General features: G+C 48.3%; 1 protein-coding gene across 6 annotated transcripts in view; it reads right to left on the bottom strand.

Moving 5' to 3' along the window:
• Window positions 1-21111, bottom strand: part of ARAP1 (ArfGAP with RhoGAP domain, ankyrin repeat and PH domain 1) — a 192906-nt gene that overhangs the window by 56227 nt on the left and 115568 nt on the right. For all 6 annotated transcript variants that reach the window (XM_053306340.1, XM_053306342.1, XM_053306341.1 and 3 more), the window contains 4 exons: window positions 19001-19206; window positions 16541-16647; window positions 15663-15862; window positions 9914-9999 (listed from right to left, as the gene is read on the bottom strand). In XM_053306340.1, the coding sequence (XP_053162315.1) occupies window positions 9914-9999; window positions 15663-15862; window positions 16541-16647; window positions 19001-19206 (599 nt within the window). The remainder of the gene's footprint in view (window positions 1-9913; window positions 10000-15662; window positions 15863-16540; window positions 16648-19000; window positions 19207-21111) is intronic.

Below are 21111 nucleotides of genomic sequence, written 5' to 3'. Positions count from 1 at the left end.
TCCATCCCCTGAGGGGAATCTCTTACAGTGCTCACAACTCTAGTCTCCCATTCAAATACAACCAGGGTGGACCCTGCTTAGCTAAGGGGACAAGTCATGCTTGCTACCACCAGACCAGCTTGTGGTATTTAAAATGCTTAAATTTAAAAAAAAAAAAAACCGGTCACCCACAACCACTTTGGCACTTCAAAAATGGTTATGTGAATCTTGGTCTCTTCTTGTGTGCAGGCATATCATTAAACTACCCAGAGACGTAAGTTTTGGGCGGTATAAAAATGGTTTAATAAATAAAATAAAAAATAAATCCGCAGCAATGCCTCTGACTCTGTCCAGAGCCAGAAAGAAAGGAAGGAGGTTTCAAGGGCAGCCTTCAGAAGAGGAAAAACAAACAAGCCAGAATAAAGACATGCAGGCATGGGGTCTGGAGAACACTAGTGGTGATGAGAAGCAGAGAAGGGTGTGGCGATGCAGAGGCCGGATGCAGGGTCTGGTTCTGAGTGGCTGCAGGCCAGCCTCAGCGTTGAGGGTTGCGTAGGCCACCAATAACATTTCCCAGCATGCTACGCGCCTTGCCCAGGCTGTGAACTTTTCAATTCTCTCCATGGCAGCAGTCCTCAACTAGAACATAACAACAGCCCTGCTGGATCAGGCCCAAGGAGGCCCATCTAGTCCAGCACCCTGTTTCACACAGTGGCCCACCAGATGCCTCTGGGGAGCCCACAGGCAAGAGGTGAGGGCATGATGCCCCAGCTCCTGCTGTTGATCCCTTGCTGCTGGGATTGAGAGGCATCTTGCCTCTAAGGCTGGAGGTGACCTATTGCCACCAATGATGGACCTCTCCTCTATGAATTTGTTCAAGCCCCTTTTAAAGCCATCCAAGCTCGTATCCATCACCACATCCCGTGGCAGAAAATATGATAGATTAATTATGCACTGTGTGAAAAAATACTTCCTTTTGTGGGTCCTAAATTTCCTGGCCTTCAGGTTCAGGAGATGACCCCTGGTTCTAGTTTGTGAGAGAGGGAGCAACAATTCTCTCTGTTCACTCTCCCCACACCATGCATAACTTTATACTCCTCTATCATGTCTCCCTGTAGTTGCTCCTTTTCCAAACTAAAAAGCCCCAGATGCTGTAGCCTTGCCTCATAAGGAAGGTGCTCCAGGCCCCTGATCATCTTGGTTGCCCTCTTCTGCACCTTTTCCAGTTCTACAATGTCCTTTTTAAGATGTGGCGACCAGAATTGTATGCAGTACTCCAAGTGTGGCCACACCATAGTTTTGTATAAGGGCATTATAATATTAGCAGTTTTATTTCCAACCCCCTTCCTAATGTTCCCTAGCATGGAACTGGCCTTTTAAACAGCTGCCACGCACTGAGTCGACACTTTCAATGAGCTGTCCACCACAACCCCAAGAACCCATGTGAAATTGGTGTTCTTTGCCCCAATATGCATCACTTTTCACTTGCTTACATTGAACCGCATTTGTCATTTTGTAGTCCACACCCCAGTTTGGAGAAATCCTTTTGGAGCTCCTCAATCTCTTTTGGCTTTTACTACCCTAACTAGTTTAGTGTCATACAAATTTGGGCACTTTGCTCCAGAACCCACCTTCTAGATCATTTATGGGCAAGTTAAAGAACACTGATCCCGGAACAGATCTTTGAGGGACCTCTTTTCTTACTTCCCTCCACTGTGAAAACTGTCCATTTATTCCCACCCTCTGTTTCTTGCTAACTGGACAAAGAGGCACCTTTTTAACATGGTGATGCTCTTTTTTTAGCAGGGGGAGAGTAACTGGCCCTATCCAACCCCAGCACAGTACCCCTCCAGTGACTGTGGCTGGTGTCTATCTTATGTTTCTTTTTAGATTGTGAGCCCTTTGGGGACAGGTTTCTCTGTGTAAACTTCTTCGGAAACTTTTGTTGAAAAGTGGTATATACATAGTAGTCGTTGTTGTTTCCTGTCCTTCAACCAGTTAGCAATCCACACATGAACCTGTGCCCTTATTCCATGACTGCTATACTTACTCAAGTGTCTTTGGTGAGGAACTTTGTCAAAACCGTTTTGGAAGTCCAAGCATACTATATCTACCAAATCACCTTGAACTACATGCCTGAACACTCTCAAAGAACTCCAAAAAGTTAGTGAGGCACGACTTGCCCTTGCAGTAGCCATGCTGGCTCTCCTTCAGCAAGGCCTGTTCTTCTCTATGTTTAACAATTGTGTCCTTAAGTATGCTTTCCATCAATTTATCTGGCACAGGAGTTAAGCCAACCAGCCTGAAGTTTCCCAGATCCCCCCTGGATCCCTTTTTAAAAAATGGGAGTTACTCTGGCTATTTTCCAGTCCTCTGGTGCAGAGCCTGATTATAGGGACAAGTTACATATTTTTTGCTAGGAGATCAGCCATTTCACATTTGAGTCCCTTCACAACTCTTGGGTGGATGCCATCTGGCCCTGGCAATTTGTTAATTTTTAGCTTTTCAAGACAGATTCTCTCTCTCTCGTCACCTCAAATTGGCCCAGTTCTTCAGCCTCCATGCCTGAGAAGCTCAGTTTCAGAGTGGATATATGGTCAGTATCCTTCACCATGAAGACAGATGCAAAGAACTCATCCAGCTTCTCTGCAATCTCCTTATCCTTCTTAATAATCCCTTTAACGCCCACATAATCAAAGGGTGCCACCGCCTCCCTAGCAGGTTTCCTACTTCTAATATATTTTCAAAAGTTTTTGTTATTTCCCTTCTAGCTATTTGCTCCTCAAACTCTCTTTGCATCCCTTATTGTCTCCTTGCATTTCTTTTGCCAGAGTTTATGTACCTTCCTGTTCCCTTCATCTCGGCAGGATTTCCATTTTCTGAAGGAAGTCTTCTTCCGTTTTATAGCTTCTTGACTATACCTGGTAGCTATGCTGGCGTCCTCCTGAACTTGGTGGTACCTTGCCTCCTTCTTGGTATACATTCCAATTGAACTTCTATTATTATGGTTTTAAATAAGTTCCGTGCTTTCTGGAGTGACCTGACACTTCTGACATTCCCTTTGAACTTCTTTTTGACCAGTCCCCTCATTTTTGAGAAGTTTCCCCTTCTGAAGTCCAACGCATCTGTGTTGGATGCCCTTGACAATGCTCCATTCACATATAAGCTGAACTGGATTACATTATGGTCACTGTTCCCCAATGGTTCTACAACTCTGACATCTTGCACCAGGTCCTGGGCAGGCACCACTCACGATTAAGTCCTAGGTTGCCTTCTCTCTGCTTGGTTCCACAACCAAGACACACTCATTTAATATGTCTAGAATATCTGGCCTCTCTGTGAAGACCTGCAAGTGAATTTTCCCAGTCTATGTGTGGGTAATTGAAGTCACCCATTATTACCGCTCTGTCTCTCTTTGACGCCTCTCTGATTTGCTTCTCCAACTACAATCAATCTCAGCATTCTGATCCGGAGGACGGTAGCACGTCCCTAGTAACTCATTTCCTTTCAGTCTTCATACTGTTACCCACAATGATTCTGTGGAGGACTCTAGTCCTCCTAGGTTTTCTAGCTTGTTAGATCCTATCCTTTCTATAATATACAGTGCTACTCTACCCCCAGTCCTCCATTCCTTGTCCTTTCTGCAGAATTTGTATCCAGGAATAACAGTGTCGCACTGGTTCTCACCATTCCACCAGATTTCCATTACGCCTGCTATATCTATGTTTTCCTTAGCAACCGAGCACTCCAGCTCGCCCATCTTGGCTCAGAGGCTTCTGGCATTGGTATATAAACACCTAGATGCCAAGTCTCTTACCTGGCATTAGCATGTGCTGTCTCCCTGTCATTTGAGCTTTTTGAGCGGCTGTCATATTTTTCCATCTGCTCTGCCCCTGGTTCTACTCTCTCCCCTTCTAGTCTATCTATCTATCTATCATATTTCTATGCGGCCTGGTATAGACATCTCTAGGTGGAGAAAGGTTTTATCTGAACAGTTTGCACCCCTGCACCTTAGGGGATTTTGCTAGTCGAATGAGATACCACAATCCCCCAGGCATCATTTTAAAAGCTGTGACCTCTTTTATTTTAAGCACCATCAGTCTAGTTGCAGCTTGGTTCAAGTGCAGCCCATCCTTTTTGCACAGGCTTGTCTTTTCCCAAAATGTGTCCCAGTGCCTAACAAATCTAAACCCCTCCTCCTGGCACCACCGTCTCATCCACGCATTGAGACCCCCTCAGCTCTGCCTGTCTCACTGGCCCTGCATGTGAGACAGGTAGCACTTCAGAGAACGTTACCCTGGGGGTCCTGGACTTCAAGATGCTACCTATCAGCCTAAATTTGGCTTCCAGGACCTCCCAACTGTATTTCCCAACATTGTTGGTGCCGACGTGCACCACGACAACTGACTCCTCCCCATCATTGCCTAACAGCCAACCTAAACACAGCGTGACATCCGCAACCTTTGCACCAGGCAGACAAGTCACCATGCGGTCTATATGTGGGTCACAAACCCATCCCTCTATGCCCCTAACAACTGAATTCCCACTACTAGAAGGCCCCCAAACTCCAGAAGAGTATCCTCTGTGTGAGACGATATGGGTGTATCACCCAAGGAAGAGGTCCCTGCTAAGGGAGCATTTCCCTCTTCCTCAGCCTGATGTCTTCCTTCCCTGAGACCTTCATTTTCCATGAAAGCAGAGCAGCTGTCAGCCTGGGAGTGGGATGCCTCTATCACTTCCCTGAGGGTCTCATCCACATACCTCTCTGAGCTTCTCCAAGCCACCCACCTTGGCTTCAAGGGAATGAACTTGTTCCCTGAGAGCCAGGAGCTCTTTTCAGGAGGAAAGCTGGTCTGGTGGTCGCAAGCATGACTTGTCCCCTTAGCTAGGCAGGCTCTACCCTGGTTGCATATGAATGGGGGACTAGAAGTATAAGCACTGGAAGAGATTCCCCTCAGGGGATGGAGCCGCTCTGGGGAGAGCCTCTAGGTTCCAAGTTCCCTCCCTGGCAGCATCTCCAAGACAGGGCTGAGAGAGATTCCTGCCTGCAACCCTAGAGAAGCTGCTGCCAGTCTGTGTGGACAATACTGAGCTTGGTGGACCAATGGTTGGACTCAGTATATGGCCTTCCTATGTTCACCGAGTGCACACCCCCACAACTTCTGCCCCTCAGGCAGATAGTCATACATGCAACACTCCATGCAATACACTGGGAAGCATCCCTCCCCCTTCTGGCATTCGACTTCCATAACTGCTTTTATTGTCTCTAGCCTCCACCAGCCGCATCTCCGCTAATGGTGAGGCCATGAGCAGGGCCTGAGATGCTGAATGAAGGCCCCTAGCAGATTCACATGAGTGAATGCAGTCCGACAGGTACCTTAGCCCCAAGCCATGTAAGGCTTGAAAGGACACAACCAGCACCTTGAATCTATCCTGGAAGCTGACTGGCAGAGGTGCCACAGGATGCGTGTAACACTCACGAGGCGACTTGAGCCCAAGAGCATCCTTGCAGCAGCATTCTGGACCAGGTGAAGCTTCCGAGCCATCTTCAAGGGCAGCCCTAATTAGAGCACATTGCAGTAATCTAATCGGGATCAACATGGTCGTCATATTGGATTAACATGTTGAAATGGATCAACAGCTGAGAGTGGAGCTGTCATGCAGGGGATACCCAGCATGATTATTATTATTATCATAATCATTATCATTTATTCAATTTCTATACCACCCTTCCAAAAATGGCTCGGGGTGGTTTACACAGAGAAATAACAAACCAATCTGGTCTCAGCAATCCACTCTCTCGGTGGCTGTAGGCCTTTCCTTTTTAGCCTCAGCATTACAGGGATAACAATAATGATGATGATGATGATGATGATGATAATGTCCTACCTAACAGGATTGTTATTAAGATTACAGAGAAAATGTGCAGAGAATACTTTGAACACTCTAAAACTCTTTATAAATGCCAAGGGTTACTATCAGTTATTATTATGGCTGCAACATGTAGTCAATTAATTGGGTAGATTATTTATGGATGTATGGATGTATTACACTTTATGTCCTGCTCTTCCTCCAAGGAGCCCAGAGTGGTGTACTACATACTTAGGTTTCTCCTCACAACAACCCTGTGAAGTAGGTTAGGCTGAGAGAGAAGTGACTGGCCCAGAGTCACCCAGCAAGTCTCATGGCTGAATGGGGATTTGAACTCGAGTCTCCCCGGTCCTAGTCCAGCACTCTAGCCACTACACCACGCTGGCTCTTTCAGATTAAGCAAATGCAAAACTTTTAATTAGGCAGTTTTTTGTTTTTTTTTAAGAAAGCAATTCTTGTAGCACAACTACATATGTAAACTACAGATGGCAAACATCATCTTAAAAGTAGAGATGAGCGTGTGCTCTTCCAACTCTCCTCAGACTGCTTTGGAAACTAACCAAAGTTTTTCCCCATAAATATCAAAAATAACTCAGATCGCTTTGCAAGCCAATCTTATACTAGGAAAACAATCTCCCCTCCTCACCCTGTGGAGCGAGAGAAAGCGGCTTGCATCGCAAAGGGCCCTCTTGCCCTAGAAGTTGTCGAAGGCAGGTGGGATTTTGCCACTTCACCCTCTTAAAACGCCCCTAAAAACTCTCCCGATTCCATCAAAAATAGAAGGAGATTTAAGAGGCTACAAGGAGAACATCCAAAGGAGTTGTGAGTGAGACCACTCATCACCGAGGATGCTGAGGGGATAAGGGTTTTCCCGTGGTGGGTGGGCTTTCCCCTCTCACACTCAGCTGTTACCCCACAGCCTCCTAAATCCCAAGAGATTTGGGGGGGGGGTGTTGTTGAAGAGATTGCAGAGGAACAATCCGAGGGGAAGATGCCCAAATCCCAAGGAAGACCCTTAAGACAATGGGGGCCTTCTCTGGTGGGTGAGAGAGATTTCTCCCATATACACACAGTGTTATTTTGCCCCTGCAACCTTTTAGACCTAAATGGTAAATGAATCCCGCTGGTATGTTTCCCAGACTATGGGAAACACCTCTATCGGGCAGCAGTGATATAGGAAGGTGCTGAAAGGCATCGTCTCATACTGCACGAGAGATGGTAATGGTAACCCTCTCCTGTATCCTACCAAAGACAGCCACAGGGCTCTGTGGGTGCCAGGCGCCGACACCAACTCGACGGCACACTTTACCTTTAGAACTGCAAACTTGTTGCAGTTAACATCCATAATAAGGAACTACATAATTATGGATAAATTGGTTGGTGGTCAGGATGTGCGAACTGATCCGGCTTGAGGGCCTCAAGTGGGGGGAAAAAACCCTCAGGGCCAGCTCAGGGGTTCTAATGTTTAAAAATTCTTTTTTTAAAAAAGTGACTCACTGCCGCGTCCTGCAGCTTTGGGGATCATGACCCAGGCCATGGAAATGGCCAGGGCACATGCACGGCAGCCTCCAAAATGGCCTTTCCCACCAGGGAAAGGAACAGAATGGCCCGAAAACAGGCTGAAACAGCCCTTAGAGTATCGGGGGGAGGCTGGCGGGGGAGAGGGGGATTGCAGAGACACACACACCCCCGCGGCCACACCAGCACCCCGAGGCTGCCAGACCCGCTGGTGAGTAATTCTAAAATAAATACATTAATTAATTTTTAAAAAACACAAAACTGTTAGGACTCCCAAACCGGCTCGAATTCGAGCTGAACCGGGGGCGAGGTTTGTTCAGTGGCACAAAACCAAACATGCCCAGTTCTGTTTAAGTCCGCTTTGGACTCGAACCAAACCGGGCAAACTGGTTTTGTGCACACCCCTAGTTGGTGGAAGCAGTAGACTTTTGGGGCACCTAAAATTGTTTGGAGATACAGTTCAGGCTCTTCCCCCCAGAGCAGGGGTTCCCAACCGTGGGTCCCCAGATGTTTCTGGATGACAATCCCCTTCTTTCTTCTCCCAGCTACAATGGCCAAAGCAGATGTTGCCCACCAATATCTGGAGTGGAGGACCCTCCTGTCCCAGAGTGAAGCACCATGTGGTTGGTACAAGCTATCGATGAGTCCCGAGGTTGAGCACGTGAAGGACTGTTTTAGGGATTTCTTTTTCTGCCCCCTTCCATGCCCACGGTTAGCAGTTGGGCTTCTTTTTCTGGAGTCCAGTTCATGAATGATGCGGCCGTGCGCTTGATAACAAGGACTCTCTGCACAGCGGTTTCCCTCAGTAATTCCACTACAGGGAAACTTCCTTGTGAAGACGGCGCCCCCACATGGCCACAGTGACACTTTGCCGTAACTGAAAGCAGATCTGGGAAGCAGTGCAAACCGTGGGGACACAGAACTTCATGAAAACGGTTTGCCACAGGGAAATGGCAGAGGAATCATCTTGGCCTCAAACGGTATGGGGTTGATGGCCTGGGTCAATTAATTCACGGCCAAATGTCTTTTAAAATGTTGCTTTGTAGTGTAATGGCCCTTGGCCATTGTGGCCGGGGATGATGGGAGTTGTCCTCCAACAGCAGCTGAGGACCCGACTTTGAGAACCCTCCCCTTTAAAGTGGCTGCCCTGAGAGAGTGACTTGCTTCAAAAAGCATCAACCCCTTTTTCATTAGCAATATTCTATTGCCCTTTAGAGCCTTACCTAGCAAACCCCTTTTATGAGCCTGTACAGGCTCGCATGGGTGCCAAGACATGCTGTCTGTCCTTCCTTCCTGAACCTTTAAAAAACCCTACACGGCTTGAGACTGGGTTCCCGCTCGGACCACCGTTCACCCAAATGAACTTGCCAGGGCCCTCTGTTCAGCATCTCAGGCCCTGCTCATGGCGGGAACTAGAGACAGGGCCTTTTCGGCTGAGGCCCCTCGGCTTTGGAACACCCTCCCAGAAGAGCTTTGACGTGCTCCCTCCCTCAGTGTTTTTAACAAACTACTGAAGACACATAATAAGAACATAAGAAAAGCACGGCTGGATCAGGCCCAAGAAGGCCCATCTAGTCCAGCATCCTGTTTCTCACAGTGGCCCACCAGATGCCACTGGTGGGAGAGGAGAGCTGGTCTTGTGGTAGCAAACATGACTTGTCCCCATAGCTAAGCAGAGTCCACCCTGGTTGCATCTGAATGGGAGACTTGATGTGTGAGCACTGCAAGATAGTCCCCTCAAGGGATGAAGCCCCTCTGGGAAGAGCAGAAAGTTTCAAGTTCCCTCCCTGGCAGCATCTCCAAAGGAGGGCTGAGAGAGATTCCTGCCTGCAACCTTGGAGAAGCCGCTGCCAGTCTGTGAAGACAATACTGATTTAGATAGACCAATGGTCGGACTCAGTATATGGCAGTTTCCTATGTTCCTATGCCGCTGGAAGCCACAGGCAGGAGTTGAAAGGGGCAGGCCCTCTCTCCTGCTGTTACTCCCTCGCAACTGGTCCTCATCTTTCTGGAGAGGCTTTAAAATATCTTATCCTTTGCTTTTATCTGGTAGGTTTCTTAGCATTTAGCTTTTTATTGATAACTTTTAATTTCAATTTTTTAAATATGTTATTTTAACTGTGGTTTTAGCTTGGTCTTTTAACCTAATTAATTTTTTTATCCTATATTGTATCTATTTTATTGATGTTGTAAGCCGCCCCGAGCAGTAGCGTGCTGAAAGGAGTACAGGTATTGTTATTAACAACAACAGGAGCTTCTCCATGTAACATCAACATCTCTCTCTGACACCCACCTCCCAGCAGCCCCTTCTCCATGCACCCTTTCAGAAGGAACTTCCAGCGATGATGAGCAACCAGACACAAAGGTCCACTCTGCACGCAGACAGCCTGGCACGCTCTGCTGGATCCAAGCCTCAGCCTTTTCTCTCCAAAGCTTGATGCTTTCTTGAAGCCCATCATCCCACAAACCAAGGGCTTCCCTGGGATGCCTGACCCTACGCCTACCCGCCCCCTTTGCCGGCAGCACCCTCATTTCCCAAGAGTACCTCTATCAGCTCTTCCGTCCAGACCTTTTTGTCCATCTTGAGGCTCCGGACTTTGGTGATGCTAGGCCCCAGCCCACGGTGTTCTCCTGTGTTGGGAAGTGACAAAAGAAAAGGCAGAGCTTGCCTCAGCAGGGCACAATGCAGGGGTCTGACAATCCGACGGGTTCCCCCTCGGTGAACTCCGTTAGCACTTTGGGGCCTCGATTCCTCAGTCTGGAAAAAGTGGTGACTATTAAGGAGACAAGAGAGTGGGCAGTGCCGGAAGAGAACTGGGAAAGAGGGGATCGGCCATCGAAAAAGTTCTGCCAGCTTTCAACCCTCTCCAGAGCAGAAGGTTTGGAGAAGTGAGTGACCCTGTAAGGAGGAAGCAGCCTGGCCACGAGGCAGAGGAGCTGCTGCATCAGGGGGAAGCTCAAAGCACGCTCCGGGAAGCTCTTGGCCAGTCAGAAAGCGCGCCGGAGGAGACACAGCCGCCCCAGGCAGGAGCCATCAAGCACCCTGCCAGCCCAGCAGCCTCTTCCTCCTCCCTTCCATAGCTGCTTTCAGCAGGCTGAAGGCAAAGGAAACCGGGAAGGCAAAGGGGATGTGGGTGGGTGGGTGGGTGGGAAAGTGCTCCCGCCCCCCAAGAGGTATAAGAGAGACAAATGGATGCATGTCACTAAAAGGGGCCATTTTACAGGAGCTCAGTTATGGCTTCAAAAGTCAACCCTGGCAGAGGACCACTGGGGTGCAATGGGGCAGAGCATTAGCTGCTGTTTAAGCTCTCAGTTTAAGGGTAAGCACTTGAGAGGCCACGCCCCACCTCTGCCCCCCAGGCTGCTGCACAGCGGGAGCAAGAAGAATCTGCGTCACAGATCGAATAATGATTTTTAAAGGATCTGCCCAAACTAGGGGAAGGGGCAACAAATTGGCAGATGAGGCAGAAGGGGAATGAGTCTAAAGGGATACACAATCAGGACCCCCTTCTCCAAAATCTCAACTTCACATATATATTCACCACCTGGAGGGCCTGCAAAGTGGAAGGAAGCAAGGAAGCAAGCGGGGGACCTGCTTATGTATTGTGCTGGGCTAGATAGGCCTCTGGCCTGATCCAGCAGGGCTGTTCTTATGTTCTTAAGGAAGGATGGCTCTGAACTGGCTGCAGCTCTCCAGGGGGGAAAAATGCATGGCTCACTAAAAATGTCAACTCTTTATATAAAAGTATATAAAATATAAAAAAATGTAAAAGGCTGTTAGCACACATTTGTTCATCCAGTCTTTTAAGCAGACTTATAGAATTTAACATTGTTTTTAAATTTCAATTTGTTTTAATACGAATATGATGAATATTTATATATCGCTTTTCAACAAAGGTTCCCAAAGCAGTTTACATAGAGATAAATAAATAAAATTAAATGGTTCCCTGTCCCCAAAGGGCTCACAGTCTAAAAAAATAATGTTTTAATGTTTTAATTTTGCTTTAAATTTGTATTGTTTTATTGTAAACTGCCCAGAAGCGTGAGTTTGGGGTGGTATATAAACATGTTAAACAAACAAACAAACAAACAAACAAACCACTCAGGTGGGGTTGCGTTTAGAATATTGTGGACAGTTCTTGTTGTCCCATCTGAAAAAAATAAGATCACAGAGCTGAAAAAAGTCAAGAAAAGAGCTACCAAGACGATAAGAAGGTTGGATTTGGAGCACCTTCCTTGTGAGAAAAGGCTACTATGATGTTTGGGGCTTTTTAATTAAAGGGGGGGGAAGGGGCATGGTAGAGGTTAAAACTTTATTAGCAACAACGTTTTAACTTCTATCTATGTGGTCGCTAAGAGTCGATACCGACTTGACAGCAATCAATCAATCAATCAATGTCCTTACCAGTCATCTTTCTTTGCTAAATAAAAATAATAGGACACAGACAGATATTTTTTGTGAGCTGCGTTTAGGTATGTTTATAAATATTTCTAGCTACTGTTCCTCTTTCCTTATCAACTTAGTCAGTTGTTATGAAGAAAAGCCTGCAAAAATCTAATTAGTAGCTGTTTAGCTCAGTTTAGCTTGGCTTAGTCTGAAATGGCTGAGTCCGCATTTATTTAGCCATTTGTGACTGAGGAAACGAGGACAACAAAAACTATGTAAAGCATCGGCTAATTACTACTTGCTAATCTCATTAATCTGCCAACATAAGAGGCTCCTGCTGTAACCCATAACTGACAAACTAGAGGAAGAATTATAGGCTTAAAGGTCCTCGGCTTACAGAATTGAGGAAGCTGAGGATGTGGTATGTCGTTTGGAACGGGGGCAAGACAAGGCATAATAAAACCCCTTAAGCTGGTGCAAGTGGATGACTATTCCTGACGGTTAATTAATCTTTGGCAAGAAAACTGGGTATTAATAATGAGGAAGAAACAAACCAAAAAGAAACTGAATGGGAATAAGGAACAGCAGAGAGTTAAACAAGCTGCTACTAGAGCAATTACAAACTCTATGCAAACCAAGTTAGAATCCTACCTCGCAACGCAGCCATCAATAAGTGAATCTACGGATGGAGCTTTAGACCAAAATTATAACCCACAAATAGAATTCAATTCTACGGAAAGAACTGATTTAGAAAGAAGGAGCATTTATGAGGGACTGTTAAGTTCCCCACTTCCCAAGAACTTCGCTCCCTAATCTCCACTATCATCAGCGCTGTCAGAGGGGAAGAGGAATGGAGCAACTCAGCCTGGTCGCATGTCGAATAATTCTTTGGTTGCTGATTTAGCTACAGAGCCCACCTTAAGGACTTCTATTTTAATGGCTGAGACTTTAATTTGTCTTTTTCAGAAGTTCTCAACAGTAATAGCTAAGTTAGACAAGATTAGCACACAGATAAGTCATGTGGCTATGCTTGATTCTAAAAAGAAGCCTTTCACTACCTCGGAAGCTTATATTTATTATTTATTTATGTATTTATTACATTTGTATCCCGCTCTTCCTCCATGGAGCCCAGAGCGGTGTACTACATACTTAGGTTTCTCCTCACAACAACTCTGTGAAGTAGGCTAGGCTGAGAGAGAAGTGACTGGCCCAGAGTCACCCAGCAAGTCTCATGGCTGAATGGGGATTTGAACTCGGGTCTCCCTGGTCCTAGTCCAGCACTCTAGCCACTACATCACGCTGGCTCTCTCAAACAGTAGATGTTGATCAAGAGATCAGTTATCATACCCTAAATATGAGAGATTCCTTTATCGAATTTGAATCGGAGAATACTTTTCAGCCTTGTCAAAGTGAACTTACGATTATCTTGAACCATTACAGTGAATGTCGTTGGGATTGGGAATATTCCTTTAGTATAAGGAAATCTTTGGCACAGCTGTTAGGATTTTGTATGGAGGCTATGGATTTAAAAATATTTAAAATAGGACATGAACAGGTGCTGTCTACTGAGTCAGACCCATGGTCCATCTAGCAAGTATCACCTACTCTGACCGACAGTGGCACTCCAGTTTCAGACAGGGGTCTTTCCAAGCCCTACCAGGAGATGCCAGGGATTGAACTGGGACCTTCTGCAAGCTAAGCAGATGCTCTATGCCTGAGCGACATTCTGACATCCATCAGAATGATTAATGATGGCCCCATCCCCAATAAACATCATAAAATTATGGAATGTGTTCAGATAAAGAAATGTTTCTGCATTTCTCATACCACTAGAACTTGGAGTCACCCAATAAAACTGACTGGCAGGAGCTCAGGACAGACACAGAAGAAAAGCCTTCTTCACACAAGATAGAATTCACTTATGGAATTCACTGCCACAGGATGTGGAGACGCTACCAGCTTAGGTGTCTTTAAAAGGGAATGGAGTGGAGGAAGAGATGTCTCCCATGGGCCATCAGTCGTGCTGGTCACATGGAACCCCCCATAACACACTGGCATAACACACTGGAGAGCCAGCATGGTGTCGTGGTTCGAGTGCTGGACTAGGACTGGGGAGACCCGAGTTCAAATCCCCATTCAGCCATGAAACTAGTTGGGTGACTCTGGGCCAGTCACTCCCTCTCAGCCTAACCTACTTCACAGGGTTGTTGTGAGGAGAAACCTAAGTATGTAGTACACCACTCTGGGCTCCTTAGAGGAAGTGTGGGATATAAAATGTAAAATAAAAATAAAAATAAATGGTTCTGAATACACCTGCCCAGTTTGGCTTGAGAGAGAGAGCCAAAAAAAATCTCCCCGCCCTGCCAGTTAAAATAATAATTTTTAAAAAATGAACTCACTGCCTCTGGAGGCGTTGCTGCGGTGGGTCTCCGGAGGTTTCCCCTGCCCCCGCCAGCATCCCCCAGTCTTGTAAAGGCCCCGTTCAGGCAGTTTTCGGCCCATTTCAGGCCTCGCAACACCATAGTTTTGGTGGCCATTTTGGAGGGTGGCGCGCATGCACAATGGACACCTGTGTGACCCCAGGGGGGAAACACACACACACAGCCACAGCAGCGCCCCCGGAGGCAGTGAGTTCATTCTTTTTAAAAAATTGTATTTTTTTTAACAGTCTGAACCGGCTCGAACTCGAGCTGATCCGGAGGATGTTCGGGGGTACCCAAAACCAAACATGCCCGGTCCTGTTCAGGCAAACCGAATGACTTGTGCACACCCCTAGTGTGCTGTTTATTGCTTCATACTGGGGGAAGGCTACTGCCCTCAGGGCTTCCTAGAGGCATCTAGCTGGCCCCTGCGGGAAACAGGAGCCTAAAGGACCTCTGGTCTCTCTGAGCCAGCAAGGCTGCTCTTGTGCATGTCTCTGTGTACCCTTTCTCAACACGTGTTTGGGAGCACAGTGAAAACAGTAACCACCGTTAATGACTGGAAATATGGAAGCAGGGTGGTGAGAACTTTTCCTGACTCGTTGCTGCAGAGCACAAGGGAGCAACAGCTTATAGGAAAGCTGTTATTTATTATATTGATTTATTTGACGCATTTGTATACCGCCCAAATTGCAAGTCTCTGGGCGGCTTACAACAAAACAATAAAAACAACCGATAAAAAGATTAAAACATTTCAACCATTAAAATTTAAAACCTAAACACGATTAAACACACAATTAAAAGAATATCTAATTAAAAACCTGGGTGAACAAATGTGTCTTAACTGCCTTTTAAAAAGTTGTCAGAGAGGGGGAGGCTCTTATTTCAGCAGGGAGCGCATTCCAAAGCCTCGGGGCAGCAGCGGAGAAGGCCCAGCCCTGAGTGGCCACCAGACCAGCCAGTGGCAACTGCAGGTGAACCTCTCCAGATGATCTCAATGTTCCCAGACTTGGCTCCCCAGAAGTTGGGGGACTTCCACCACTGTGGCTGGGAGTGATGGGAGTTGTAGTCCAACACCACCTGGGGAACCAAGTTTGAGAAACCCTGTCTTATGGCGACAAATTATTTATTGTTATTATTAGCAACATACCACTTCTCAACTAAAAGGTTCTGAAAACAGTGTACATGGAAAACAATACTATGGTTCTCTGTCCTCAAAGGGCTATCATTCGAAAGAGAAATAAAAGGCAGAGCCCAGCAACCACTCCTCAAGGGAGGCTGTGCTGGGGTTGGATAGGGCCAGTTGCTCTCCCCTGTCAAATGCAAAGAAACCCACCACTCGGAAGAGTGCCTCACTGTCCAGTCAGCAGGGAAATTCCCCCATGGGCTGGCTCTCCAAGAAGGGGGTCTGGAACTGCCACCATCTGGGCCGACTCAAGCCCGGCCAAGGAGCTCTCTCCACTCTCAGGACAACAAGGCCGCCTCACCTGCACAGCGCTTGCAGATGACCACGCAGAGATTGATAGAGGCCCAGTCAGGTTTGGGGGACCCACAATCAGCACAGAAGCAGTTGGCTTCCACCGCCCAGATCTTCTCAGCAACCTCGAAGTTGGAGAGGGCTTCCGCAATGGACTGCTGCATGGCCTCCACCCACTCCTCCTTCTCCTGGTCGGATTCTGCAACGAAGCTGGAAGAGACAAGAGGAAGCTCTCAGGTGGTTGGGGAACATCCCTGTCAAGTGTCTGTATGAGGAGTTTTGAGGTGGAGGTCTGGGAGAATTGGGGGTTGGCACCAGGCAGTTCCAGCGTTGGGGTTTTGTTTTCATCTTGGTTTTCTGGGAATATCTATTTGAACTCTAATTATTAAAGGAATATCTATTTAATTATTGAAGATATGAGAAACAGAATACCTTCATTGCAAGGCAAGACTAAAACTCTGTGGGGGATTTCATTTGGAGGGGGGGAGGGACTACTGGGGGACTTTATAGAGATTTATAAAACTATGCATGTGATACAGAAAGTGGACAAGGATTTCTTTTTCTCCCTCTTTCCTAACACTAGACGTTAGCATCATCCAATGAAACAGATTGGCAGGAGATTCAGGACAGACAAAATAAAGGGCATTTTTGCACAATGCACTATTAGCTAATGGAACTCACTGCCACAAGAGGTGGTGATGCCTTTAAAAGGGATGGAAGATGGGTCTATCAACAGTTATTAGATGCCTCCACACTCAAGAGTTAGTATACTACTGAATACCAGTTGAACAAGGAGGACCAGGTGCTCAAAATGGGTTCGGGGCAGGGAGGAAACCGAACAGCCTACGGTTGACCTGAGCAAGGGGCTTCCAGAGCAGCCCACCTTACCTGAAGATCCGGTAAGGCGTCGTCAGGTCAAAGCCGCGCCTGTCCACATCTTTGACGTTCCCGACATTCATCTCTATGTAGGTGATCCCTACCCGCAAACGGAAGTCCTGTGCCAAGGCAGAAGAATTACAACAGGCAAGGATGAACTGCCAGGATCATCATGGCACAGAGTAATTCCCAGGGCCTCTTGAGCTTCGACCGAATGAAAGCAGAACACACCACTTTTGCAGCCGCCACCACAAGGATAATTCCAGAGGACTAGATGCTTGACTCTCAAGCAACGTCTAGGAGAGCGCCAGCAATAGGCTCTTCTGCTCCCATATCCAGCACCCGGGCTGTCTGTGCCTTGAAGGCAAGATGGAAGAGCAGAAGCCCTGAGACTTGGAAATCTTGAAGAACTCTGGAATCTGCTGTCAAACATGCCTTCACGACCATTTCAGAAATAAAAATAATGCACTTTGCTCTTTCTGAAACTAAAAACCTAGACTGACATGATGAGGGAAATCACTCAACGTAATCCCACTGAAATTTAAAAAGGACAAGTTAGGCAATAATTTGTCCATTTAATTTCAGTGGGACTACTTTGAGTAATTTTCCTCATCTCATTGGGTCAGTCGGAGAGCCTTGCTTTTTTGAGATTGGAACTAGATTCCAAATCCTGAAGCAGCAAGATAGCAGAGTTTTCTGCTCAATTTTCCATTGCAAACGGACTCACTATAGCCAAGGCAAGCTTTGAATTGTTCCAGAAAGTAGCCCTCTCTTTGAGGAAAAAACCATACAGCCCAGACGCATTTTGATTTTTTGAGGGCTTCAAATTAATACATTTTCTGCACCCCTTATAGTCCCTTTTTGCATCAGAAGGGGTTGTACGACAACCTCCTGTCCCATAAATGCTCAGATTTCTGCCCCAAGCAATCAAAGCACACCTCACTGCAGCTGTTCTCACCACCACAACTGTCTGCAGCTCCGCCCAGTTATACCTCCTTCACTCTGCAAGGACTGTGAGAAGACATTGGCCCGAAATACCTACAGGGACACTGTGTGCCCCCCGCCCCCCGTCTCTTAGGGTCATTTCAGACATAGGAAGCAGCCTTCTACCGAGTCAGTCCCTTGGTCCATCTAGCTCAGTACTGTCTGCCCAGACTGGCAGCGGCTTCCCCAAAGTTGCAGGCAGGAGTCTCTCCTAGCCCTGTCTGGAGATGCTGCCAGGGGTGGAACTTGGTGCTCTCCCCAGATTGGCCCCATCCCCTGAGGAGAATATCTTGCAGTGTCCACATGTAGTCTCCCATTCAAATGCAGACCAGGGCAGACCCTGCTTAACAAAGGGGTCAATTAGTCTTCAGGCGCTCTTGCCACACACAGAGGCTATTCACATGATGGGAAGAAACCGGGCTAGCCTCCACTAGCCCGATTTCGTCCCACCGTGGGAACCACCGGGCTCGGTTGCAAGCCTGGTGGTTCCTGAGTGGGTAACCCGCTCAAGTAGCCCGCATCTTAAACCAGGTTTGCGAAGCGAGTGCCCCACAAACCCGGTTTTTGGGATCGTGAGTAGCCCTGCCGCAGCTCCGCACTATGGCTAGGGTAGACCCTGGCCGGGAGGCTGAAAAGCAGCCTCGCAGCTCAGGGGTCTCTCCAGTATGCCCTGCGCACTATCGCAGGGCATACTGGAGCATCTGGGGGCCACACGGCCCCCAAACTCCCCAGCCCCATCACGGAGCTGACAGTCATGTGGGCAGCCGATCTGGCCGCCCAGGCAGGTCTGCCCGATCGTCTGCAGGGAGAGCAGGCTCAGCCCGCTCTCCCCACAAACCCAGAGAAAGAGGGTCTCACTGATCGCGAGACCCACCTCACAGTTTGGGACTCCCTTCTGCTAACCGGGCCGAAATGCCCCCCTTTCGGTGGCGTTCTTTTATGTAGCAGGGGAGAGCAACTGTGCTGTTCAACCCAGCGCAGAGAACCATTTCCTTTTTCCTTGTGTTATGTCAACTGTTTGGACAACTTTCTTGTGTTGAAAAGCATTCAAAATATATACAGGACAACAGCAACAGACATGAACAAATAAATAAGTGTTCACCCAGTGCCTAAAGCTCATGCGAGCAGATGCCAGGCAATTAGTCCAGAGTGTGTGTGTGGAATCTCCCAAAGCCGGGTCCTGACGATCAAGAAGGCCTGACCCCCAGCTATCAGCGCCTAGCCTCTGGAGGCAGGGGCACTCCAAGGATGGCCTCTCCGACGATGTAGTGGGTGACACACAAAGTTCACCGCCACTTCCTAACAGTCCCACCTAAGTCAGGAAGTCAACAAACATACCCACGAAAGGGGCCGCCTGTGGCCCAACCCCACATTTTCCATTTCCGTAAAGCACTCCGCCATTTTAGGCACTTTATTAACAATGGCAGCAACCAATGGGAGTCTCTCTATAGGGGGCTGGACTTCAGAAAAGCTCTGGCATATACACACCTCCGCATTCTTATAGAGGAAGACCTTTTCCCCGGCCACCACCACGTACAGCTTGTTCTTAAACCCCCGCAACTCCAGAAGGCCGCATTTGTCCACAGAGTCAAAGCTGCTGCCGGCCGCCTGGATGAAAGATACCCTGTCCGAACACCGGGCCTTCCGCTCGTCCAAGGTCTTCTGAAGGGCTTTGATCCACTCGTTGCGATCCGCTGCAAGAGAGAAGGACATCTGGGTTAGGCCCAGTCTAGGCGGAGCTGCTCAGGGTCTGCTCAGAACTGTGTTCCTGGACTGTATGTACCATTTCATGCTGGATTGTTCCCTCCTACATAAACAAACACACACACCATGGAGAAAGCTAGCATGTAAGAGGGAAGTTAGGCCTTCTCCCCGGCGTGCTAGCTAAGCTCTCCATTTCCATGCCCTGAACCTGACTTTCTCCTTGGAAAATGGTACCGGGGACTCTGTGACACATGTTTGCATGTAACCAGGGGATGATGGGAATTCTGGTCCAATGCCATCTGGGGATTGGGAAGCCCTGCTCTAATGACTCCTAGATAGAGAGGGCAGGTTTCCGGAAGAGCAGCAAGTGCTTGTGGCCACAGATCAAAGTCCGTGCTTGCCAGAGACGCCACCTGATTCGGCCCAGCCTGTGCAGAGAGTTTCCTCTACAAAGGAGCATTCTACCTGCAGTCGGAAATGCAACAGTCCAGGATCAGTTTTGTCACAAGGCCATCTGTTTCTCTAGATCTATCCTGTCCCAGGCAAGCCAGGGTCTCCACCAAAGCAGGGATCTGGGAGGGACACAGACCTCAGAAAGTTACCAGTGAAAAGGGGTCCAGAGAGTGGATTGCTCCGAGCAGGAAATCCGGAGAGCTGAGCATAAGAGCGAAAGATGGAGCTTGCTGCAGAGTCGTCATCGACTCCATCTTCTTCTATCATTGATGGAGGATGGTGTAGCATGCCCACAGCAGGAGCTGCCTGCCAGGTTTGGTGGCTGTGGTCCTGGCAGAGTGGACTAACCTGCCCCTTCCTTTGGGGAGTCTCTCTTGTTTAAAGGGGCCTGCTTTGGTTCATTTAAGTGCTGGCTCCGGCAGGCCTCCGCTTGGGCTGGCAGACCCTTGAGAGACGTCTCTGAATGAGAGAAGGCAGGCAGGGCCATGTCCTCAGGGCATGGTGGGGGTCCTGGTCCTGCTTCTCCCACTGCATGCGATTGCCTGGGATCTCATTCACAGGATCTCCCCTTGCTGCCTCATCCCCTGAAGTGTGCAGAGCCAGGGCTATGACAAGATCCGGCCTTTGTCCCCCCAGCCCAGGGGCGTAACTACAATTAGGCAGGGGGAGACCGTTGTCTTGGGGGCCCCCACCTTGGGGGGGCCCCTCAGAGGCTCTCCCCCACCCAGCGCCTACCCGATCTTCCACTGCTGAGGAGGCAGCCCTGGAAAGCTCACGGCAGGTTTTTAAATCAAAGGACAGGAGCGTGCACAAGAGAGACGCCCCCACCCAAGCCCAGGGAGAAGCACGGAAGGCGGCTTCCTCTTCGGCGGGTGGGTGAGGGGGGCGGCGATGCGAGGTGAGAGTGCGGCTGGCTGGGTCCCCTTTGAAGCCCCGGGGCTGGTGGCAGTGTGCAGTTGTTGCTGCTGCATCTCTTGCCCGGTTTCTCTTCTGGCTAGTGGTCTGGGGAAAGGGATGCTGCCTGCTGCGCGCGCGCGCACACTCACTCACCTGGCTCTCCTTGTTCTTGGGCATGTTGGGGAGAAAGGCGAGGCGTGAACTCGGGCATTACTTGCTGCAAGGAAGTCGGAGAGGGCTGCTGAGCGAGTCCAGGCTAACGAACGCCTTTGACAACACCATTTCCCCTCTCAGGCGCTGGCGGCCAGAGATCCAGGGCGGCAGCAAGTAGAGCGTCTTTAGTTGATATGGGAGGAGTGGGAGGAAAATGGACTCCTGTTTCCCCCACTTTTATACTGATTTTTAGTGTACCTGAAGCCCCTAACATTCAGACCTGAGCCCTCTATGAGTTCAGTCCTATGCCTCTCTACTCACAGGCTGCAATCCTGTGGACATTTGCCTGGGAGTAAACCCCACTGAGCACGGTGGGACTTACTTCTAAGTGA

The sequence above is a fragment of the Hemicordylus capensis genome, chromosome 3 (genome assembly GCF_027244095.1).
Source record: "Hemicordylus capensis ecotype Gifberg chromosome 3, rHemCap1.1.pri, whole genome shotgun sequence".
Classification (NCBI taxonomy): Eukaryota; Metazoa; Chordata; class Lepidosauria; order Squamata; family Cordylidae; genus Hemicordylus; species Hemicordylus capensis.
This window is presented reverse-complemented; position numbering and strand designations above follow the sequence as displayed.